At 37.4% G+C, this 26,495-nt stretch overlaps 1 protein-coding gene across 1 annotated transcript in view; it reads right to left on the reverse strand.

Annotated features, from left to right (window-relative positions):
• Positions 1-26,495, reverse strand: part of RP1 (RP1 axonemal microtubule associated) — a 181,607-nt gene that overhangs the window by 149,588 nt on the left and 5,524 nt on the right. The window contains exons 3-8 of the mRNA XM_072851227.1: positions 13,097-13,260; positions 11,002-11,088; positions 7,320-7,452; positions 2,189-2,340; positions 1,511-1,589; positions 18-93 (exon numbers count right to left, since the gene is read on the reverse strand). Of these exons, the coding sequence (XP_072707328.1) occupies positions 18-93; positions 1,511-1,589; positions 2,189-2,340; positions 7,320-7,452; positions 11,002-11,088; positions 13,097-13,260 (691 nt within the window). The remainder of the gene's footprint in view (positions 1-17; positions 94-1,510; positions 1,590-2,188; positions 2,341-7,319; positions 7,453-11,001; positions 11,089-13,096; positions 13,261-26,495) is intronic.

Raw genomic sequence — 26,495 nt, forward strand, 5'->3', positions numbered from 1 at the left:
AATGAAACACCACCAACCTGTGGCAAAGAAAAGTATAATCCAAATCTGTTACAGGATCCTTGATTACAACTTTGTCCAGAAACCAGCCATTTCCTTAGAATAAATTAAAAAAAAAAGTGTTAGCTCATGAGAGGCAGATTTAATGAATTCTGACTTCCTATGGCTTTCTGTCTTCTACTGAAACTGCAAAATCTGCAGCTCCACTGGCAGGTTGCTAGAGTCATGGCTGCCCTGCTGGCTGGAGAGAGGACAGTACCTGCTTTAGGTACTGTAGAGCTTGCTTATGGGCCTGTGGCCTGGTTTCGGCTGGGATAGAGTTAATTTTCTTCCTAGTAGCTACTATAGTGCTGTGTTTTGGATTTAGTATGAGAACACTGTTGATAATACGCTGATGTTTTAGTTGTTGCTAAGCAGTGCTTATACTAGTCAAGGACTTTTCAGCTTCCCGTGCTCTGCCGGGCACACAAGAAGCTGGGAGGGGGCACAGCCAGGACAGCTGACCCCACCTGGCCAAAGAGCTATTCCATACCATATGGCGTCATGCTCAGTATAGAAACTGGGAGGAGTTGGGGGGCAGCCATCACTGCTCAGGTATGGGTTGGGCATCAGTCAGCAGGTGGTGAACAATTACATTAGGCAGGACTTGTTTTGTATATATTTTTTTTAACTATTATTTTATTATTATTATTTTATTTTCCTTTTCTGTCCTATTAAACTGTCTTTATCTCAACCCATGGGTTGTACTTTTTTTCCAATTCTCTCCCCCATCCCACCAGGGGAGGGTGAGCGAGAGCTGTGTGGTGCTTAGTTGCCAACTGGGGTTAAACCATGACAGCCTGCAAGCTTCTAGGTTCCTCCCTGGCTGTCATGGCCTTGAGTGCTGCACATCCCCCTCTCATTCAACATAGTCATTTTATGAGACTTATTTGTTTTGCCAATCAAAATATCAACAAGATTAGACAGCAGCTTATCATGGCTCAAAATAAGTTGCTATGTTTTACAATATTTAGGCTCAAGAGTTTGAAAAACAGGCCTTGTGACTGCAAACAATTTTAATTTCACCATTAGCTGGGTGGCTAATGACAAGACAGTGTAGCCAAAATCTCCAGCTGCATCTTTACAGTGTAACTGATAAAGCTAATCAACCTGAAATTATAATAGCCCATTTTATCTATAACACAGACTGCACAAGACATATTCAATGTCTTACCATGCAGACACTCCCCCTCTTCACAGTTTTTCCATAGGGATTAGTCAAAAATGACAGAACAGTAGCAGATGGTGTCCTTAACATAATGGTTGAGAGTATAGTGAAAGTGAACACAATATATTTGAAATTTGTGATGATAGAATAAGGTAACTGTGTCACTTGAACAGTTTCCTTAGAAGCTTTTGTCTTTCACTTCTGAAACATTTTCATACATTCAGTTTTAGAAATACATATTGTATTTCAAAGAAAAGGTTAATAACTTTGCAGGCAGTATTCAGTGACTTTATAGAGATTTCTGACCTGATCCAAGACCATTGTGTCCTATAACAATCTTGTACAAATGTCCAAGGTGCACAGCTTCAACAGCAAATATGTCAGTCTGTAATCAATCAACAAAATTTCATTAAAATCTAAAAAGCAGAGCATTCTTCAGCCATGGAATCCCGAAGACCCATAAACTCATAGAACTCTTCTGTCAAGATCAACCTTTGAAATATCAGCTAATGATAAGGTGAGGACAAACCAAGAAGGACAGGTTTTCTGAAATAAAAGAAGTAAGCCTGATCAGTTTGCTAATGGGAGTAGTTCCATTCAAACGATCAGAGTGGGATCAGAGTCAGAAAAGAGAAACCTGCTGAAAGCTTAATTGGCTAAACAATGACAAATTACACCAGATTTCCACATTAGAAATGCAGATATAAAATGTAAAGTTTCATTTTCTCTTCACTTATTAAATCAAATTTTTAGAAGAATTAAAAACAAAAGTACACAGCTTACCTATTTTATAAATGAAAACTCTGTCTTCCAAAAGCACTGGCATACCTTTAGAAAGTATTTTTGGCTTAATTATGGAATTTTGGGGAAACATTGGAATGCAGTAATTATCTCTTTCCTAATTGCACCTTGTCTGGGATAACCACCCACCTGAGAGAGAAAAGCCAGCCAAATGTATCAGAAAATTCCCTGTCTTTCACTTACTTGTCCTTTTAAAAATTTCTTGGGTTTCTGTGACCTGAGCAGCTGTCTTGATCCTGTATCACCTCTTTCTCCATAGACAGAAATATAGACATCAGCCTCAGTTCCAGCATTCCACAATTCTCCTGTTGTCACATGCACTTCATAGACAGTCACTGACAATAAAAGATGACAACTTTTCATATCACAAACACTACTATAGTTACAATAACATCTAGCTGTGAATGTGCCTGTAGAGTCCAAATACATCTGTGTCAAGGACAGTTAGAGTATAAAACAGAGTTTAAAATCCTATTCAATATTAAGTAAAATAATGTACAAACTTCCTTTGGTGTTACATTTATGCTTTTTATCCCAGACTGTCACTATGGGGAATGCAAACAGAATTGAACTTTAAATGCACAGTAGTATGTCTTTGTCCTGCAGCATCAATTGAAATCATCATAAAGTTGAAAAGTAAATAATATAAATCCAAGATTAGCCTCACCACAAGTGGTGCAATCAAAACTATAACAAGCAACAGGAGCCATTAACGTTTTGAATGCACTGGTTAACCAAACAAGCAAAAATCTAGCACCATAGTTGTAGTTTTCTAGGACCTCAGAACTCAGAAAGCTGAGTTTTATTGTTTTATTATTTTACTGATTCATGCAATAGGATAGACTTCCTCTATTACATTCCATATGGAAATTCTTTAAAGGCTGTAAATTTGGGAGGAAAAACCTAGCACTTAACTTCAATAAATTGGTTATTTAGTAGAAACGGATAATGCAGATAAAATTAAATGTGAGTCAAAATCCAATGAAACTGGAATAAAGACCATGATACATAAAAATATGTATCAAGAGAAAACTGCGGCCATTAAAATGCAGATGTAGGAACCCCATAAAATTCAGAATTAAGATAAAAACATGCAATTACAATCTTCAGTAGAAACATGGGAAAGGCAAAGTTTATGCCAACATACAGTAACAATATTTTGTTAGACCAAATGAGGTACAGAGACAACGAAAAGGAGAGAGAAAACTTCATTTTCTGGCACACAAGCTCTTCTTCCAGATGTAGGTGTCCTTGTGCTTCTCTGTCTTGCAAGTAGAAAGAGTTTCTGGACCACTGAGTCCAGAACAACATCAACATTATCATCATTCAATTATCAGTTTCCACTTGAAATATGTTATGAAGCTTGACTGTAATCCTCTGAAGGAAGTTGCTCCCACACCTCACTCTTGTGATGGACAAACACCTTCTTTTAATAACTAGTGAAAATTCATTCGCGATCAGTCCATATCTGCAATTGTGCTAAGTGGCCGTTCAGTGTTTACAGCTTTACTCTTGATGGATTTTTTGGGTTTTTTTTTTTGAGATTATCTAACATTTATTTACATGGCATTTGTGTGCAGGTTACTATACAAGCTGTCTTTAAAGAATGTGGTTTGGATAATGGTAACAATCTAGCTAAAACAATAAGCACTCTGCACAGGTTATTTTAATGTGCCCACACAGAATGTTAGTGCTAGTTTGCTTCTAGCATCAGAGCTAACTCATTCTGAGATGATGACTGGGTACCTCTAAACTCCACTGAAGTATTGTGCCATAGAGAGATGCTATTAATAAATCCAGCATAGAGGCTTAAAATAGCTAACTTAAAAATTCAAGCAATTTTCACAATTTTTTACACCTCTCTCTACCTCTCATAAGCCTAGGCATCATCCCAGCTTTGTAGTAAGTATTTTTGAGTATTTATAATGCTTACAGCTTTTATCCTAGGAAATAGTAACTTTCTTAATGGAATGAAGCTGCATCAGGGGAAATTCAGATTGGACATTAGGAAACGGTTCTGCAGTGAGAGGGTGGTCAGTCACTGGAACAGGCTCCCCAGGGAAGTGGTCATGGCACCAACCCTGTTAGAGTTCAAGGAGCGTCTGGATGATGCTTTTAGTCATATGGTAAATTTTAGGTAGTCCTGCAAGGAGCAGGGAGTTGGACTTGATGATCCTTATGGGTCCCTTCCAACTTGATGGGGATCCTTATGGGTCCCTTCCAATTCTATGATTCTATGATTCTTTCCTTTAGATATTCCATGGAAAAGTGTGCAGAACTGAGATTAAGAGAAGGAACTGTATTCTTTACATCTATTTTTGTCTATAAGTGTAGAACATTACATTTGTAAACACGTCATTCGGAAATTAGAAAGTGTAAGGGTTAAGATTATTTACAAAATTTAATTATTTCCCCTATGTCTATGAATTATGAGAGACAGAACAAGGAGGTAAAACATATCTTTTTTCAGATCAGCTATTATTATTTGGACAAAAGCCAGACGCATTTAAGGCATAGAAGCTTTTGACAGTCTTTAGTTAGCAGCATAGTCATGTACTATTTTTTCTCAGAGTACACCTGTCTCAATACTCAAAATAGTTTTCATTTAGGAACTGTTAATTAATACTGTATTTTACCCACATCATTTACCATGTCACCACCTGATCTATTTACTTCCCCAAATTTTTCTTTACAGCACCCACATGAACAGACACCCCATGAACAGACCATGGCAGAGGCAGAGAATTCATTTCTCCACACCAACAATCCCATGTCTAAGACTGCAACAATACTGTCTATTCCTACAATTCCTTCCTTCATTAATGATCTACTTTTCAGTTTCTGCAAGAAGAAAAGCAAAGGTCCACCAGCCACCAAGCACTGTGTAATGCTCGTTTATTCCCAGCAAGTAGTTCATCATCCTATAATTAAAGATTGCATCATAAACCATGAGCAGAAGGGGACAGAAGTAGGATGGCTGAGGATAAAAAGTCAAACGAATGGTGCTCAGTCCCCCAGCATTAGACCCACAAAGTCTCTATGTAATACTTCTTAACAGTTTAATTCAGATGTTTTTCCTTTGAATAAAAAAGGCTGTTAAATCAGAAAGTGTTTCAGCCTCTTTTTATTCAGAAATTGGTTTTAAAGTGCCTCTCATCATCTCTCTTTCAGATTGAATCCAGACCTCTTCACTGTTCGGTTATCAAACTATCTTCTCTGAAGTTAAAAACTATGTTCTCTTTTCACTGTCTCATGCAGAAATATAATATTGGCAAAAAGACACAGAGGTTGTCTTTCAATTACCAAGTTAGAGATGAAACTGCCTTCTCCAAAGCCTTCAGCATGACCCCTCTTATACTGAGGCTGGCAGAAATGCACAGAAGTTCTTTTCTCCTTCTCTTGTGTGAGGGAGAAATTGTTAACTACAAAATGCAGATTGAGAGGATGGTTTAAGTGTGCTGTTGTACTTTACAATGCACCGAGATTACTTGATAATGAAAATCTTTCATTGTATCTTTATCTCAGAAACAAGGAAACAACCTACTTAGAAAGAAGACCTGGAAAATTAGAAGGTAAGGTCAGTGTCCCAGAACATTAAGCAAGAGAACATCTGGGGAAGAACAGATACTGCAAGTAGGAGATTGGAACATATTCAATATAACATGTTACTGATCATTAATTAACATTTATTTAAAGGGGAGGTGTGTGGTTTTTTTCTATACCAATGTGCTTGCATGTCCCCCTCACTAATAATATTAAGACACCAAACCTATGAGGCTGACTGCCTCTGAGGCTTTTCATGCCCTCAAGGGTATGAAGATCATAACCACTCAAGATCAAAAATCATTGTGGTTAGGGCTGGCCAGCCTCTCTCTGTAGCATTTTATGAGCCATTTACAGCTGCTAACTACATCACTGGAGGAAATGTCTCCTGCTATTCTTTTTCTCTTAAAGACATATTAATAAGGCACAAACCTGGTTTTCTGTTCTTCTTTTCAGGCTCTTAATCTCAGTGCTCAGTCACCATAGCTAGGCATAAATACAGCTCCAGGCCACCCAGCTCTTTGTTACGAGAGTGATTGTTCCATGGTATGTTTTGGCACATCCTTGGGCCATTTTCTCGACTTCTGCCCCTCAATTTCATTTATATCCTCTTCCTGTAGCCTGCACCCACAACAGCCGTTACCATTGAAATGCCTGTTGCCATTTCAATTTTGCAAGATCAACACAAACTACCACAAGCATACCACCAAGCATTGCTATAGTATTAAACATTCTGAAAAAGGGGTTCCATAGTTTTTAGAGAACTTTGAATGGAAGTTTCTCTCATCCCATTAATCTTGTCCTCTGCACTTGTTATGATTTTTTGGGGAAGGGAAGAGAGGAGGGCGTGGAATCTGTCCCAGGTGGATCTTACTCTAGTGAAAGCTCCAGCACAAGTAATACCTGTGTTGTTATGACTTTTCCCCCTCTACCATCACACCCTACAGGATGGGAATCTGCCCCAGCATTCTTGCTCCCTCACCCACATCTCTCCTAGGATACAATGATCTTGCTATGCCCTTGTACTTTCCTTAGGCCAGAAAAGAACAATGCCATTTGGAGAGAAGGGAAGAGCAAGCAGACTTTCCACCCCCTTCCCACTGCTGAAGCAGAGAGACCATATAGCAACAACATCCAGCATGGGTGACGGATTGGTGTGGACATTAAAACAGTATAACAGCAGCAACACCCAATAATTTTTGTCTTGTTTGTCATCATTCACCTTTAGAATTACAATACAATCTTTATGTGAGTAATGGAGCTTTTAACACTTATAGCCTTCTGAAATATTGTTAAAGTTTTGTTCCACACCCAGACATTGAAGGTATTCTGGAAGCCAGTCTCAGCCACGTACAAGAAAGAAACTAAAACAGCAGCTACAACAGTCATACTAGAGCTATAATCCTCAGTTACTGAAATTAGAGTTTGTGATCTGACTCATGTATGATAGCTTCATACGCATGGTAGGTACGCATATGTGAGGTGTCTTTACTATTGCCTCTATTTTAAAGCAAACACAGATTCTGAAAATCGTACCAAAGAAGGGGTCTTTCTGAAAGACTTGTGAAATTCAAAGCATTAAAGACTCTCCCATCTCCTTTCCAGTGATTCTTAACCTTTTACCTGAGTATGCCCAGCAACCACAGGAAAACAACACAGAAAAAGTGTTGTAGCAGCCAAAAAGTAATAGAGGGCCTGATGAAAAAAAATGAACTCACCTTTATCAGCATCAGTCTGTGGCCTTACTTAGCTGATGTGGTATTGTGCTTACCTGGAAGAATAGGCTGGCCCTGCTGTAAAACAGGAAGCTCCATAGATATTTCCCCATCAGCCTGGTCCCAGGCCAGCCATCGATGTGCAGGGAAAGAAAACTGCTCCCCTGAGAAAAGGTTCAGCAACTGCACCTAAACAGCACCAAGAATTGCAGTTTAAGTGGCTGATCTCAGTCCAGATGGAACAGAACATGAAACATGTAGGATGCTGTTGAAATCTGTGCAGGTAGAGCTCTGTGGCACAACCACAAAACCATGGGTTTGGGGCATGTCTGCTCCCTGGATACAACTGCCCCCAATCTGACTTTTCACTCAGTCAGATTCAAAAGTGCAGGGCCAAGTAACTCAAGTGCAGCCAAGAAACAGGGTTTATCAGCTCAGGTGCAGTCCCACAAAATATAGCTCTGTTGTTCCAGCTGGTATATCCACGTGGGCTGGCAGTAGGTGGCATGGCTTACCAAACGTGGCAGTTCTCACTGGGAAGCTTGGCAATGCTTGCAGTTCTATTCCTTTAACTTATTTTCTTATCAGAACAGGAATTAAAGGAACAGCTTTTGATTCTTCGACACTGCTTGTGACATAAATAAACCATGAAGTGCTAGCCCCAACATCAGTCTGCCCCACACAATTTTCCTCCATGCCCCACTTCTAGCATATAGCAGCAAAAGGACCATATGCACACCAGCTGAAGAAGGCAAGGAGGTCTAGTTATTTTGTACTTCAGAGTATTCCTTAGTAAGCACCTCAGAGGCTGCTGTATATTAGAATAGTGCCCAATTATGCTAATTTATACTAGTAACAACATTAGATTTTGGGCCAGAGGAGAGAAGCAAAGACACTTCTACCTGTAGTTTCACTCCTACTCTGTGCTTTGCAGAAAGTAATCTCCTTAATTCAAATATTGAACCAATTCAGAATTACTGGAAACATTTTGAACACTAAACTTTAAAGAAAGAGATTCATCTTGTCTGAAAAACCTGGCACATCTTGGCCTGTCAACATCTACTGATGGATCTTGAAAAGGGAGCTTGGATTAGCAAAGCAGCACCTTTGTGGACATTTTCAGGCCTGATACCATCTCAGTACAGAGACAGACACAGAAACCATGGGATACTGATGAAGGACTAGCAGCCTAACCACCAGAAAAGCTCTGCAGTTGTAGAGCACTCTCTCTCAATTTCAGATCTTCCAGAAAAAAAGTACGTTTCCCAAGGAACAATGATGTTAAGTGTCTGATGAGCCCGTTGTCAGTTGTTTCTCTTCTATGAAGTCTAGAAATTAGTGGCTATAGTCCTTTGGCTCTCTACCATACAAAATGCTGGGTTACTTGTAGAGTGTGTTTGAACGTATTTTTTTTCTTTGACTTTCTGCCCAAAGTTGCAAAGAGGGAATGACCTAACCCTGGCTGATAAATCACTCCCTAAAAACTGCCTGATTGACTGAGATTTGGTAAGGAGACAATTGAAATTCATAAGCCAATAATCAATGGAACACATTGAAGTGTTGAATCCTTCTTTTAAAATTTTACTGTTGATTTCAATTAGTATATCCTAGCTGGGAAGTGAGAAGGGGAATAATAACTTCTCATTGTTTCTTTCCTTTTTTTTTGTCAGACGTCTTCAATCTCTCGATTTAAATGTGCGTCTTATAGAAAACAGGCAGTGCAGCCTCTGTTCACAGAGGATGGTGTACAACAAACCCGCAAAGGTCCATACATTGAGTCAGATTTTATGATAACCAAAGCCTCTAATACCAAGATTAAGCATACAAATGAACCTTTTCTATAAGAGAAAACCTACTGTTCTCTTCTAGCTTCTCAACTCAGATACACTTTAGAAATTGCTGGTAACCTGTCCCTCTGTCTCACAGGACAAAGCTATGAGGTATTTTCCACCCTTTCACTGCTTACACACACACATTTATGAAAAGAAAAATAGCAAGGAACAGAAGAAAAAAGTATCTTAAATTATATTCTGACTCCAGCATTCCCCAAAACACAGCACAGCTGGAAAACAAATGCTAGGGATTGCCTGTTTATAATCAGGCAATCCTCACCTGGATTGAAAGAGATATAATCCCTATAATTCTAGCATGAAACCTCTTAGACAGAATAATATTACCAGTGACACAATATTTCAATGTAGACATACATTAGCAAGAGGTATGAACTCACAGGATCTTGCCTAAACTTCAGTTAACACTGCTGTTGTGGTTTAACCCCAGTCGGCAACTAAGCACCACACAGCCACTTGCTCACCCTCATCCCCACCTCCCCCCGGTGGGATGAGGGAAAGAATCAGAAAAAAAAAGTAAAACCCATGGGTTGAGGTAAAGACAGATTAATAGGACAGCAGAGGGGAAAAAAAAAAAAAAAAAAAGAATGTACAAAACAAGTGATGCACAATGCAATTGCTCACCACCCACTGACCAACGTCCAGCCAGTCCAGCAATCACGGCTCCCCGGCCAAGTCCCCCCAGTTTCTATACTGAGCATGATGTCATATGGTATGGAATAGCCCTTTGGCCAGTTGGGGTCAGCTGTCCCAGCTGTGCCCCCTCCCAGCTTCTTGTGCACCTGGCAGAGCACGGGAAGCTGAAAAGTCCTTGACCAGTGTAAGCACTACTTAGCAACAGCCAAAATATCAGTGTGTTATCAACATTATTCTCATACTAAATCCAAAACAGAGCACTATACCAGCTACCAGGAAGAAAATTAAGTCTATCCCAGCAGAAATCAGGGCAACTGCCCCGACCTTACTTAGTCTTCTTTCTGAGTCTCAGTCCCAGATGAAAACAACTAGTTAAAGCATCAAATAGCCACAGAGTTTGAACTTTGATCAGTGAATATTTAACTTCAGTGGACACTTTGCATTAGATAGATCTAGATTTACCCTGACATACAATTATAACAACGAGTTTACCAGCAGCTTCTAAAGCCCTTCATAAACTGCTCTCTCTTAACTGAAGGATGAGAAACTCTGGCACAAAGATGGAAGTGTTTCAGGCATGCGTAGCATATCATTGGCACACATCATAGTACATCACCAATGTTACGGATAAAAGCCAGATCCTTTCATTGCCAGTCCAGAAACCTATATACTATGCTTCAGAACTGAAGATTGAAACAGAACTAGCTGACTCTCTTTGCTTTATTATCTTTGCTTTACCTGCATCAAGATCTTTTTTAAATAAGGAAAAGAACCTGTTATTGTCTTTTTCTCTTCAGAGACACAGAACTAGAAACATTTGCAGTGTAGCTCTGGTGCTGTGCATAAGGATCCAGCATCAGCCACAGATTTGAGGAGGACTTGGCTAGACTGAGTTCAATGACTTTCTGGGTTTCAGCAAACTCTAGACACTCTGTAGCATACAAAGACTGTAGAAGACTCAGACTATGGCAGCCAACCTCAGCAGTCTTTCTTGCTGCCCAGCCACACATTTTTTAAAGAAACATGATGTACAGCTCTCACTAAACTGCAAACAAACAGCCAAGACATACCATCGTAAACTGCCTTTAATTCCATACAGAAACACTCCTTCATAAATAATCTCTTAAATGAAGCTGCAAGCATTTGATGAGGCTAATATACTTATCCCAGGGATTTTTTCTAACTCATATTTTGACTCCACTGTCATAGTGACTGCTTTTGGAAAGATAAAATTATTTCTCACTACTTTTACCTCTTCACAGTGCCAGGCAGGGGAATTTCCTGCATTCGTATGTCCTATGCGTATTTTGTAGAGATGTCCTATGTTTCCAGTATTGACCTGTAAAAGAAACACAACTGATGAAACTCAGAACATTTGTTAAAAGGAAAAGACAAGCAACAGAAATTCATTTAATAACTGTCAGGTGGCATTTTTGTTTAGAGGAATTAAATATTCTAATATTTAAACAAGTGTTTCCAAATATTTTGCTCCAGATAATTATTAGAAGCTTGGCTCTTTTAAAGGACAACTCTTAAAAAAACCTGTTGGCCTGCCAACCCCATTTGAATGGCTTCAGGATGCTGCTGTACCTATTTTGATCCCCACTCAATATTGGACTCAGTGGGAGATGAATACAGACTGTATGTATGACTAAAAAGTAAAAGTGCCTTAACCCTAAAACCTGGCTCAGTTTAGCATCTATACCACTGACCTGCTACAAAATGATTTCTGTCTCCCAGGCACCTCCCACATACCTCTGAGTTTCTCCCTACCCCTCCAGGGGAGTATGCCTTACAATTTTAGAAACAATTGTGTTTGGCTTTGATGTTTCTTTTTACAAATTATTTCAACTAAATCAACTTTAAAAGCTGTACTTGAAAGATTAGCTCTTGGGCAGGCTGGATGAGTGTGTCCAGTACAGATAACGGGGTGCTGAGGGAATAACTTTGTGTGAAGGTTATTCAAGCAACTAGTTATGAACTTAAGTGTAGAAATAGAAAGCTTATCTTCAAGGAACTGGAAACACACCATGAGTGTCTTCCCTCCTTGCTGTATCATTTTTTTTCTTATTATGTAGGCTGGATTTGCTGTCCTTCTGTTGTTTTCTGTAGAATTCATTTTCATGTTTTCATTGAAAGTGTAGAGGTGGGAGTTCCCTGTATCATGAACTTCCCTGAACTCAGTGTTATAAACAATGAAGAGACAGAGCAGTGAGGACAGACCAGAGTTAACTGAGCTCTAGCATACAGCACAAGCAGAGAGGCTTTTCTCTTACTATACATTTCAGAGTAGGCACTCCTTAATTGTATTCAGTGCTATGGATACTTGCCTAAGAGGGGAATCCTAGGTCCCAAACCAGGTACTGTCTCCATATTTTTCATTTAAAAGTCATTGGAGGTGAAATTAATGGCAATAATGGGAGTAGGAAACAGAGCCAACAATATGTATTGTGAAGAGGGTATTTTTATCTGTCAGACACCTGGTTACTTATTTTATCTACTCCTTTCAATCTTATATCTGGGGTTTTTTGATATCACAGATGGAGAATGGCATACTATCAGAGATGCTGGATTCTTCTGAGAAACTCCATCAGGCTGAAGAGGGCTTAGAACTGCATTTCCTACATCCCAAACAGCTACGAGGCTATTGTGAAAAAGGTGAGCTCTTCATCAATGCTGCCATTAAACACCTTTTCTCAGAAGGGGACTTGCTATGCTGGATACTAACAATGGAAACACCTGTTTGTTATATGGCCCTATAGCTGGCACCTGCTAGAGACACCCACTGACAATCCCATATACGGACTCAGGCTATGCAGCTTTTGATAAGAGACCTATTCTGGCTCACTTAAATCACCATGCCACGAGACTGATGGGGAAGAAATTTGCTTGTGTAACTGGGAGCAGAAGCAGCTTCAGAGAGACAGACTTTATTACAGGTATAAAAATTGTCATTATTTAAGTAAAGCAGCAAGTATTTAACAAAGTTAAAAATTTACTCCTTAACCTAATTCTTCACTTCCTCATTTCATTTTTAATATTGTAGCCCCATTTCAAATTTTAAAACTAAACAAGTATCTGTTGTCCTATATTTCTTGGTATTTTCTTGGGCACTATGTAAATTAACCAGTAATTTTTCTTAGACAAGAAATATGTTGGATCAAATCAGCTTTGGATAGGTGAGTGGGAAAGGATACTAAATTTAGTTCTACATTTAAGTCCTGTTTCTTGTTTCCAGATATGTGTACCATACAAAAAAATGACTGTCTTTTCATCACATATATTTTGAAATGTCATGCAATCTGGCAGGATACAAGAGGGCAACACAAGGAATATATATTACTTACTGTGAAGATGTCCTCATTGCCTCTCTGAAATAATTTTCCCTCCTCTCCATCAAGAAAAATAGGCCCTGAACTGCTCTGATGCCCATACAATGTAATATAAACCTTCGAGCTTGTTCCTGCAGATGGCATATCACTGGTGAGGACTGACACCTTCCATTTCCTAGCTATCAAAAGATAAAAAGACTCACTGAATTACTTAAACTCAAGATTCTCAAGGAAAATGCATTTCAGTAATCAAAATTCTAAATAATATCATGTCAATGAATAGAGAAATATGTATTTCACAAAATTACAGCAAGAAAATATTGAGTTTGCTATGTTGGTCACACAAAAATCAAGAAATGTCAAGTTGCATTCACATCTTTTACTCTGCATATGCCATATGACAAAGTCAAATTTACATGAACATAGATCACTTTTCAAACAGAGTTTTGAAATATTGTATCAAATTGTATTAAATATGGCTTTCTGTTTACTCAGGATATATCAGCTCTGTCCAATGCAGTGGTACGTAATGACAGCCATGCAGGCTCTCTGCAAGCTAGCTCTGGAATTACAAACTCATTACTTCAAGCATTAGGGTCTCTCAAAGCAAATTAGCTCTGATGAAAGAGACCTCTTTAAGAAAGGATCTGTATCTCTGCAAAGATGTGATGTAACAGCTTGTTTGGAATCCACTGAAGGATTACCAACATATTCTTGCATTGCAGTGTTGGCATTATACCCTGAGATACCAATATTCTTTCCATGGTGAAATTTCATAATTATCAATCAGGACCAAGTATATGGATTTAGGCTTTGGTTTAGTGGAAGCTGAGTATCAGTTCATGGAATTAAGGGAAATGGTATCACTGTGGGATGGCTGATAGCAGGAAGGAATATTAAGAAAACGCCCTCACTCCCAATGTTTCTGATTAGCTGATACCCATCTTAAATGGTATACATTCAAGCACCTCCCAAGCTTGCTAAGATTGTTTTGCACCACTGCTTATCACTGTTTCTTAAAAGAGAACTTTCTTTAAAGTACAGCAGCAGTAATAAAGGGCCTTACTGACTACAGAAGCCCCCTATCATCTAATGACTCATCTATGCTACACATTTTGCCTGTATTACTGACTTTTCCCTACATCACAGTATCTTTGATCCTGTCTGCTCTGGCTAAAACACTAAGAAATAATATAGCGATGATGAGTGAGCTCATCATGATATGATGAATTGTGTGTTTATTGACTATTTGAGACATGTAAAATAGATCTGTGTGTCTTAAACCCCAGGCGATAAGCTATCCTGCAGTTCTGTTGTGAGGTTCAGCAAAACCACTTTTGTTTTGAGTGTCACTCAGTATTTTCACTGCCAGCCATGGACATTTTCTTAAAGGAATCAGTGGATGTTGATCATGATACATACACAGAATTATGCTGCAGCAGAATATTATTTGAGGAATAGTGAAACCAATTATTTGAGGAATTTGCATTTAGTTTTCCATGGCATTCTGGAAAAAATAAGGTAGGATTAATATTTATAGTTGCTCATGTTTAGCCACGTCCAAAAAGAAAAGATATTTAAGAAATTGATAATTAGGCTGACCTAGATGGGTTCATGTCAGCATCTTTGTATCTAGGAAATAAATGAGTTGAGAATATATGTCCTCCAGTTATGTTTGAATAATTAATACTGCTTTTAATAAAAGGCAGAAGACAAGGCACACTAAAGGCACATTATGAAATCTAACATATTAATGAGACCTGATGGTACAATCTATAAGTCTTCTTTGTGTCTTGCTATAACCATTGGGCTATACCTATTGAGGAAATTTTTACTTCTGTGTGGCCATTGTGCTGTGCGCAAAACACACATTCCTTGGGAAATGCAGTATTGTAGAATCAGTAACTATTAGAATAGATATTCTGTCCCATACTTTGAGGGGAGAGACAGGGAGACATTAACGTAATGCTTGGTTCATCTTTGAGGACAAACCTCAAGACCTTGAAATCCCACAGTAGTGTTCTGACATTTACTTACTTGTTTGAAAAATGCTTGTAGGTCCATGATCTGAGTAGAAAGTTTGAAAATTTTAAAAGACAGACACAGAATCTGAGAGATGTTATATTGTTTAAGAGCAGGCATCTAAAATATATTATTATCATGAGAAATTTGGAGTATGCACCACTACTCAATTTTAAAGAGATACTCTTAAAGCAGCACTTTTCTGAAACTACTGTGAATGTGCAGCTATAGCACCAATGGTTCCTAAGTAATTATATTGTCATTATTAAACAATAAATTGCCAAACAGCTACTCTTACCAACAGGTTAAACTTCTTCATTACAAGAATTGTCATAGCCTGAACACATTAAACTGAAAGAATAGGGAAAAATAATAACTGTGAGACCTGAGGAGGAGAAGTAACTGGCAGAATCACATTTTCCAACAATACAGTGTGACCTTTCTCAAAAGTTGCTGTAATCTGAAGTTAGCTTGCTGTTTCTATTACAGAGTGGGTTCTTTACACTATCCAAAGCAGTGTCTGCTCCAACTTTCTGTGAGCTATGACTGATGACAGGTGCCCATATAATCCTCCATGTTAATCTCACTTACAACTGAGAAACTAGCATATGCATATAACATCTAAGTCACTCTGTGTAGGTCTACCTAACCCCTTGTCTTAATTTAGTTTATTAAGGTAAGAAAATTGCATTAAATAGTCCGCCTAATTCTTACAGTGGATTAACATAGCAATTAGACTAATGATATTTGATAGCATCAGTGCTATAAAAGTCAAGTAACTTGTTTAACACTGATAAATTAAACAATTAAATGGTCTTGTTTTCTTCTGACTTCCTTAGAAGAGAAATATGCCTTATGCATTTCAGAAATGAAAACCAGTATTACGAGATATTGCTTCTCTACACTCAAATTGAGGAGCCTAACACTTCTGAGAATTCAGTCATTTCTCATTAGTTTTTATGTTATATACACTTTCAGATATGCAAAACCATGTCATCCAGCTTTCTATATATCACACTAGTGTTGTGGTATAAACCCAATCTGCAACTAAGCACCACACAGCTGCTCACTCACCCTCCCCCCGGCCCCTGGTGGGATGGGGGAGAAAATCAGAAAAAAAAGAAAGTAAAACCCATGGGTTGAGATAAAGACAGTTTAATAGGACAGCAGAGGAAGAAAAAAAATATAATGATAAAAGTATGTACAAAACAAGTGATGCACAATGTAATTGCTCACCACTGACTGATGCCCAGCCCGTCCCCAAGCAGTGATCGCTGCCCCCGGCCAATTGCTGCTCCCTGGCTGACTCCCCCCAGTTTCTATACTGAGCATGACGCTATATGGTATGGAATAGCCCTTTGGCCAGTTGGGGTCAGCTGTCCCAGCTGTGCCCCCTCCCAGCTTCTTGTGCACCCAGCAGAGCATGGGAAGCTGAAAAGTCCTTGACTAGTATAAGCACCGCTTAGCAACAACTAAAACAGCAGTGTGTTATCAATATTATTCTCACACTAAATCCAAAACACAGCACTATACCAGCTACTAGGAAGAAAATTAACTCTGTCCCAGACGAAACCAGGACAACTAGAAATAGTAGTGATTACTATAGATGACAGTGTGCAATGGATTCTTCTCCAATACACTGTGTTCAGTCTCTTGGAGCCTTTCCAATTAATAGTTTCCAGTCTTCACCTCTACCCATATATGAATATTCACTGCAAAGTCAGTAGAAGATCTGTTTGACCATTTTTTTCAGGTCAAGGGTAGTAAAGATACCAAATAAATTCTCTACTATGTAACTGTTTTGTGTATAAGCCTGTCATGTGCTGGCAATGACATCTGCTTGAAAATTTAATTGTGAGATATTGCTGAAAGAAAAAAAGAAAAAAAACAGAAAATACCGTATTTAGATGAAATGCTAGTCTTGACTGTTATTGAACAAGATTTTTGCATGATTAATATTTTTTAAATCCCTCATTATTTATATTGGTTCACGGTAAAATTAGTCCAGAATGCCTCTTTGATTTAAAAGTAACACATTTTTAAAACTAAAGGAAGAGGTTAACGAAGTCAATTGAACTGAAAAGCAAGGTATAGCAAAGGAGAATAAAACAAACTAGTAAAAAGGTTATTTAACCATACACATTAAAAGAGAATAAGCAAAGAAGGACTATGTACACTTTGTCCTGAATTTGAGAACACAAACTAAATATGCCTTTACAATAAAGTGAAAATTACCACTTTTTTTTTTTTTTTTTTTTAATAAGAATGGTGACATACAGTGGTTGGGAAATGTCAGCACTGTTGACAAGAATTGGCTATGGAGTGGGAAATTTAAAATGGAAAATCAGTATGGGATGAAGAGTGCACTGAGAGACTAAAACCCATGTCTCTTACACCAAAGCAATACTATGTAATGTTTTTGAACAAATTTTAAATGAATGGACAGTTATCCCCAGATATATACAGCTAAACAGAAAAAAGATTACCAGCATCAGTTTACTGCAGATATATGACACAAGGTATCCAGACTTGCATTGTTCAAGTACCCATTCTCCTCCATGATGATGAGAATTCGTCTTTGTAGTCAAGGAAATTACAGTAGCTCTAATCTATCCAAGCATTATATGAGAAATTAGTAGCTAAAATGGAGAAGTGGATTAGTACAAGACTGTAGAGAAATAAAATAACTAGCTAAATGGGAAATTATACATTTGTGCAGAAATGAGAAGTATTAATTTATAGGGATACTAATAAGTTTCTCAGGAATCAGTGTTGGAATTTATCTGGATTTCATATTTTCATCAATATACTGCATCAAATAGGTAATTTCTGTAACACAGTCGCTAAGAATTGTCAGAGTATAAGAAGATCAGAAAATCCAGAGTAATAGAAAAGAGATAATATGTAACAGCATAAAGTGCAAGGAAGTGCATTTTAAAAATACTACCAAAACTTAATGCTATGAACCAGGAATTTATCACTTAAAAAAGAGAAGGAGTGAGTCATCAGTATGACTGTAAGATGCACCAGGAGAGAGATTTCTAAGTAGAGAAATTTTACTGTCAGTGTCCCAGAGTTCAGAGAGACAATCTTTTAAATACTGCATAAAGTTCTTGTAACCATATTCAAAAAAAGATTTATTGAAACTAGAAAAGGTCCTGAGAAAGACAACCATGATGATTAGAGGAAATGGAGAAAATGTTTATGTAGGAGAAAAAGTTGAGAGAATGTCTGATTTTGTTGATAGATACCAAGGAGGAAAAAGACATATCTAAGTAAATGAGAATGGTGGCTTTGGGACACATGTCTATAAATTAACCATGACTAGGCTTAGGACAGAAATTACAAAACAGTTAAGACAGACATTAGAAGAACGACTCAAGCTCTAGAACATCCCTCCAGTGGAAGCTGTAATGACTACAGATAACAAGTTTTGAAATGAGATTTAATAATTAAATTGTATTACTTACCTAATTGTGTGGTTTATTTCTAGCAGGGGCTAAACTAGATAGATAAACTGAAACTTCCTGGGACTGTGATCTATATGTCATGTTGGCCATTTCTTTTTTAATGATGGCAAGACAAAAACTGAATTCCTTCTAGAAGAATGGCATAATCTATATAAAGCCCTTGAATGCTTGCTAAATTGTCTTCTATCCTGTTCTTTACACATTATTTAATACACTTGTCACTTCCAAGTATATTTTATCCTGACTTATTCAGAAAGACTTTATGCCTTTTGCAGTTAATTTGCAGAATTAAGCTACTTATATAAAGTAGCTCATATTCCTCCTCATGGTGTTTTTCCCTCTGTCAATCAGTACGTTGCTCTAGTCACAGCATTGTGAAGTTCTCTCTTCAGCCTTCTCCAACCTTACCTAATGAAAGCAATTTTATTTCATCTGCGTATCTATCTCAGCCACTTAATATTCTATATCTCTCCTGAACCATTAATGAGTATATAAACCCTATGACAGTATGGCACATCTCACTGTCAACCTTTTGTCCTGCTCTGAGGTGACCATTTTATTCCTTCTCTTTCAGTTAACATACTGAAATCAGAAGCAAGTCTTTCAGTTAGTTAATATAACAATCATTTCACCACTTGCTGTGGTCTCTGCTAATTGTAACCTCAGGCAGTACCTCACATCTCACCTTTTGAGTGCTTAGTTCGCTCAGTAACCCTATAATAAGCATCAGATTAAAGGTTCTTGAACCTTGATCTGAAAAAGTTAAGGTGCTGTGAATGCAGCTCAGGGTGCTGTGAATCCAGCAGAAAGACTGCAAGTGATGGAGACATATATACATATATATAGCTGTTAATTTGCCTATCTAACATATAGACATTATTTACAGCATAGAAGCCTGGTACTCAGAATGCTATATGGCTTTTAGTTGTATTCTAGTAATTTCAAGCTTCATTTTCCAAACATAGCTTTTATTTCTGTATAGTCATGTAAAAGCATGAAAAGATACCATTGAGACTCTTCACTCGGAGCAGTTCTAAAACATGTGAAGGAGGACCCCAAAAAATGTGTAGATGGAGGGAAGAACATCAGAAACAATGCCGGCATAGGAAATAACACACAGCTCTTCGGTGTGAAATATATTAGACGATATATGTTGCTTTAGGGTTGTAATATTAGTTTATTACATAGAATACACTGCTTCAAACAACAGAAATGTATCAGTTATTAATGGGGACATATATCTGTCACTGGGCTCCTAAAAAGAATTGAAGAGTGCTTCTAGGTTTTCTACCTGTACTGCAAACCCCTTTTGCTCCAGATCCAACTTCTACTTCCCCTCCATGTGCCTTCTGTCCCACAGGGAGACAATCAAAGCCTCTGGGCCAAGAGGGATTTGTGTCTGCCTTTAATTAGGTCCTCAGACTGGATAACCAAAGGATCATGATCCAGGGCTTATTGCAGCATGTACACGCCAGTTAGTCTAGACACAGCCTCCAAGAGTACAGAATGGTCAAAGTCTCATTCTTTAACTGAAAAATAACACCTTCCTTCTTCAGGTATATCTCTGACTTCATTGACATTGAAGCAAGGTACTATGCAGTGTTAGGGATTAAAATCTAACAAAAAAATTTAAATACTCTGCCTACTCACAATATACATTAAATATTTTCCAATTTTATATTTAAAGTCATTTACTGAAAATTGTAAACCATATATAAGTGCCTACTACACACACATAATATTAAAAAATTCTGTGAACAAGTATCCAAAATAATTCTAATAACAGATTGAAAGATCTTGAAACATATTATATATGCCTTGGATTCTCATAATACAACATATTTACAAACAAAACAAAACAAACAAACAAACAAACAAAGACATGGACCACCTTTAAAGTACAGAGGTTAAAGAAGAACACACAACTAAAACTTGTAGTGTATGTAGAACAATTTTAAGAGTAAGCGGTGCTGCCTCAGAAGGGAATACGGCAAGGGCAGTCAGGAAGTCTGTTGACGCACAGTCTCCGTTCTCAGTTCCTGTGGAATCCCAGCAGCAATAAATACACTTTCTAGTATCCTACATACTAGAATACAATTTCTAGTATCCTCTAGGTAAAAGAGGCAAACTTCGTTCAGGGTCTGGATGATCCTATACAGAGACTGAAAGATCTCTTTACTCACATAAATATTCTGAAGTTGGCCTTTAAAAACTGAAATAGCAATTTGATGTTAATCTATATAAAATTAACATGACTTCTGTTTCCTACTTTTCATTGTATTACAGCATTTGAATAGTATTTCCTACTTTTCATTTCAAATTAAACATATGAGTTGATTTCGTTCTGGAAAAAGCATTTCTACCAAAAGACAATTCTCAAACCCTTTCTCAAATGTCATGAAATATAGGAATCTTATCTTAGAACTTGGGCAGGTATTTCAAATTTCAGTTCTCTGTTCTAACAAGTAGTAGTTGTTTCTCCAGAGATGAGATGGTTGGTATATAACTGAATATCTCTGAACAGATAAAATTTCAGAGAAAAACTGTTTTATAACCAAGAAATAACTGTCTTAGAAGAACAGCTTTTCTTCCTATGTTGGTTCCCAAAAAAATCTAAGTAATTATCTGTATTTCAGCAATGTTATACAATTGTGATTTATATTTATCTAGGTCTGGGCTGTATTCACATTGGGAGTTTTATTGGGTGTGGCATTCAGCAGTTTCTTTTGTGATTTTTTTTTCTGAAGATGTTTTCACTAATCTAATGTTATAGAAATTCCAAGATCTCTACTACAAGTCTTTCTCATCTTTGCTGTTTCTATTGTCCATTGTACAAAAGCAAACTTCTTCTTCTTCTGTAGGAAAGGCATTTTCATTTTTCAGATTTTCAGAGGCATTATGTTCAATGTTATTTAAAGAAGTGTCACACTTCAGAAATGTTTCAGGATGACAGGTTTCTGCTGGGTCTGCCAACGTGGGAGAAAATTTTTCTCCGACAATATGAATTAGGCTTATTCTTAGGGTTTGGCATATTTTTGGCTTTCTATTGGGTAGCTCAGTATTTGTGCCTATCACAAGATCACTGGGTATGTGTTTGGTTACGTTATTTTGACAGTTGCTGACTTCCATAGGTTTTACATTCATCTCCTCTATAACACGTAACTTCCCTAAACTGCTTGTGTCTTTCAGAGTTGAAAATGCAAGTATTCCAAAGTTACTAATAAAATCTAAGGTGTTATTAGCATAAAACCTATTAAAAATACTATTGGCAATCTTATTGATACAGTTATTCTTCAGAGTCACATGATTATTTTCATCTGTTATTAAATCTTCACCTGACCATTGTAAATGTTCACTCTTTTTGGCCAACAAACATGGACCCAGCTGGTTCTCAATATCAGATGCCTTTTGGTAGGCATATCCTCTCTGTTCCTCATTAACTGGCGTTACTGTCACCATCAGTATTGGACAATGTTGGCCACATATAGCATGGAGTTTATCCAGAGAATCTTCTTCCTGAAGAGCACTTCTGTTAGCATTACTAGCATCAGTTGGCTGAGACTGTATGGGTTCATCATTTAAAGGTTGTTCCAATGGATGCACCTTGTTATCAGGCAATCTAAATTCTACAGATGTAAAGGTTGGAAAATTGGTATCAGCCTGTGTGGAAAGATGTGTGGAAGTAGAACCTACCATGACTGATGGTTTGATCTTTTCTTTGTTTGCTGCAGGAAGGGAAGTGATCTTACCATTGCGGCTAGGTTTGCTTTTTGTACTTAAGTCATCCTGAAAGGGGTCTGAATCACTATTATGAGGTATATTGAAGTAGTTGCAAAAATTTTCAGAGGGTTTAGCCATGTCTTCAAGTTCTGAAGAAGAGATTTCATTGAGGACTGGGTACTGATTCAGGTTGCCAAAGTGTGAGTATGGAACATCATCACTGTTAGTATCAAGGACTGTGTCTGTTGATGTTGTATCCAAATTACCATACATTCCAACCCGTTCAGGTGGTGATCTTCTTATCAAATGATTTTCTTTGAGAAGCCATTTGCCTTTATCTATCAATATTCCTTCATCATCATTAGCTCGTATGCTAGGTTGACAATGTTGCTTTGGAGATTCCCCTGAATGGTCATTAGTATAACTTGTCTCTTCTCTGTTGAGAGTAGGTTGTGCTGTTCGTAAAAAATTATTTTGTCTTCTCAATATAGTGTTGTCTTTGTTTATGTTTACTGGAAATTCTTGTGATGGTAGTGAAGAATGTGACAATTTCTCTGCAGAACAAGACCTAGGTTCTTGAGAAAAATAAATAGTTTTTTCCACCACTGCGGAGTGGAATTCTTCAGTATCCTTTTGAAATACTTTTGATATATAAGGAAATCCTTTGTGAAAGTCAGGCTTAAATGAAGCTTCTGTCTTGCCATAAAGTCGTTCAATAGTTCTTTTTACATAGCCAGTATTATAATGTTTTTCAAGTACTGCTTCCTCCCCGCTTTCATTGGTCAAATCACTGGATGCTCTAAAGTTGTAATCACTCTCTTCAGTATCTGGTCTGTAATCTGACCAGTCTGAAGTAGCAGGACTTCTTAAGCATTTTTTTAATTGAGAAGTGTCTGAACACATTTTATTCTCCAGTTCTTCTACTTGCAATTTCTGTTCTCCTTCGCTCATATCACATTCTGTAATTTGCTTTGATTCATAACAAAATGATAATGGAGACACTGTAGATAACCTCTCAGAGGTTTCCTCACACGTTTCTGCATCTTCCTTGTCTTCCTGTACAGAATAATCCTCATTATTATATTCTACAGAGGTTTCAGCAACTAGTTTAAGTTGGTTATTTGGGTTTTTGTCATTACCTGCTGACTTTGGATCAACTTTCTCATCTTCACTTTTATCAGTAGTAACATGTATAATATCTTTTTCACCTTCTAACTCAGAAGTATCCTGATCTAAAATACAATTTTTATCATTAGAAGTTACACTATGAACTGTCGAGTTAGGTTCTACTGAAGTTTCTGACTCTTCATTAGTGAATGATGTATCAGTGTTTCTGTCTTGAGATTTTTTATTTAGGCTATCAGGCATTTCTTCATTTCCTTCAGGTGGCTCTATAGCTGATGCAAGACTACAGGTGTTTGAATTAGTATTGGCATATTGACCATCTAGCTGTGTTTTGGGAGCACTCAAGTCTAAAGTCTCTGTTTCTCTACAAAGATCTTTCTGTATATCAAAACAGCTTTCTAATTCACCAGTCAATTTTAGAGCTTCTTCAGAATTTACACTGTCCTTTGGAATACAAGGCTGAACTGATTTTTCATTTTCATGCAAACATATACCATTATGAATTTCAGATATGGGCATATTCTCATGGCAATGTGTGGAGTCCTGCTTTTTGAGTTCCCTCTCAAAGTGTAATAAGTTATTTTCTGTTGCTTGTTGAAAATGTGAGAAGGCAGCCTTCAGTTCATCAACTTTTTCTATGACTGTAGTTTGTTTCAGAAATTGTAACTGTGTAAATATTTCAGAACAGCTACAGGTAGTTTTTTGCACATCATCTTTTATTGTCCCAATCAAACTCTCTCTCAGATTCAGTACAAGTAGCCAAGCTAGGAGAACATTGGAGGAAGAACCAAAAGCTGAAGGAGAAAGATCTGAAAGACTGCAAGCTTTTCCTCTACATCCACTATGTTCTTTCTGGAGACCAAGCAAAGTTGATTGTAGTTCATGCAGCAACATGCTAGGCATGCAATTATTCTGAACATCAATTCCTATTTTCTCATTGACAATTGCACAATCAACTTGAACAGCAACCTCAGATTTTTTTCTTTGACATAGGTTGGTATCTTGACTATCAACTTCTGACATCTTTTTATCATTGTCATGTGTTTCATGAAACAAGTGTAGCTTACCATCATGATGAAATTCTGACTTTAGTGAATACTTGGCTTCTTCTACTATAGTTGTACTAGCATGAATCAAAGAGTCAGTTTGTTTTTCACCTGAATCTTTGGCTGATTCTTCTGAAGTTCCCAACTCACAAATAGGCTTTAATGGTTTTTTGGTTAGATTATGTTCAACCAGATTGTTTTTTCCAGTCACATGTACTTTATTTGTGATAAATCTTGTTTCTTTATCTATAGAAGCATCAGTATTTTCTTCAGGAAAATGGCAAACATTGCTATTCTCTACATTTCCTTCTTTTTTATTTATAGGGGGTAAGACAGAATTTGGTAACAAGTTTTTCAGCCAAGTTTGAACATAGTTTTCAAGTGAATGCTCAACAGTCTCCTCTTGAAAATCCTCCTGTTTTAGAGCCTCTAGTGTAATGGCTTTCTCTGACATATTTAATTTATTTGCACCTTTACTTAGATTTTTCTTCGTCCCCTTTTGCTTTTTCTCTTTCTTTGATGACAAATTTTCCAAAATATTCTTTCCCGTACCTTTTTCAAAGTTAAGATTCTTTGGCACTTCTGACAATGGCTTTGAAATCACTGATGAGTTAGGTGTCTGTTCGAAAGAATTGGTTGTGAGATGCATGCCTTCTTTCTCAGTACTCTGTGTATCCTGACTGTGTTCAGATTCATTGTTTGAATCAACTGTCATCAGACCATCTTCACTCTTTGCAGATGAAACGATGCTATTTTTTTTTCCTGACTTCAATTTTACTTTGGCCAACTTGTTGTTATTACCTCTTGGTTTTTTATTAGATGATAACCCATTTTGTTCCACTGAATCCTGGTGATAGGACTCATCTTCAGGACATATGCTTTTGTCTGAATTGACAGACCCATCATTGTTTTTTACAAAAAAATCCATTCCTTTTTTCTGAGGCATTTCAGAATAGTTATCCACAGCCTCTGTTGTGGAATCCTGTGTGGTTTTGCTTGTGATATGCATTCCCTCACTTTTAATTATCCCTGAAATTTCTTTATCTTTTTGATTCTCATATGTACCTTGCTCTAGAAAGTTAGACGATTTTCTCTTCTTCTTCTTTTTGGTGAGGGAAGATGCAGATTGGCTGTCATCAATGAGATGTGTTGCCATCACAGATTCAGTCCTGACACTGATTTGATTCTCACTTTCAGTAACAGTAGGAAAGAATCCAGTTGTTGGATTTATTTTCTCAGTAGGAGGTTTACTACATGGAGGTACCATCATCTTCATGTGGCTATGTCCAGGACAGGCTGAATGCACTGAATCTTGAGAAATAAGTAATAAATCAGCAGCTTTGCATTTTGTTTCTTCTTTTGACTGACATAGTTCTGAATATCTAATGAAAGAACTCAGTGATCTTTTTATTTGTTTAATATCACATGATTCATGGATGTGGTCTGCTGAACCTGGCCTAGCTGCCTGGTAAATTTTTGATGATGGTATGAAACCACTGATGTTAGCTTTGCAGGTTGATACTAAACTATTATACGTACCTTGTTCCACAAGTGATTTCTCTAATATATTCCGTACCAATTCATCCTTGTCAGGTACTTCTAATGTTTTCCTATTTGTGGTTTCTATTAAATTATTATTTTTGTGGCTTACTTTAAAAAGCATTTCTTCTTTTATATTCTCTGAAGAAAGCTTTAATAAATCATTGTCACTCTTCTCACTAAACTTTGGATTACTGACATTTGATTTTTTTCTGCTTGAATGAGCTACCATGCAATACTCAGATTTATTTTCTCCGTTCTGTATTTCCTCACTGTAGGAAAACTGTCCTATTGTCTTCTCCTGAACCTCTTTCTCAGATACCAAGGTGACCCTTTCAACTACTGCTTTCTTTTGTCTAACACGCCTTGGCCCAGGGGTGGGAGGCCTATAAAAGCGAGGCCTGATATTATCCTCAGGTATATTGCTTACATTTAGATCTGCAGAATTGTTCTTTTTACAGATATCACAACCAGCAGTTTTTAAATCAGACT

Source organism: Ciconia boyciana, chromosome 2 (assembly GCF_034638445.1).
Source record: "Ciconia boyciana chromosome 2, ASM3463844v1, whole genome shotgun sequence".
Lineage (NCBI taxonomy): Eukaryota > Metazoa > Chordata > Aves > Ciconiiformes > Ciconiidae > Ciconia > Ciconia boyciana.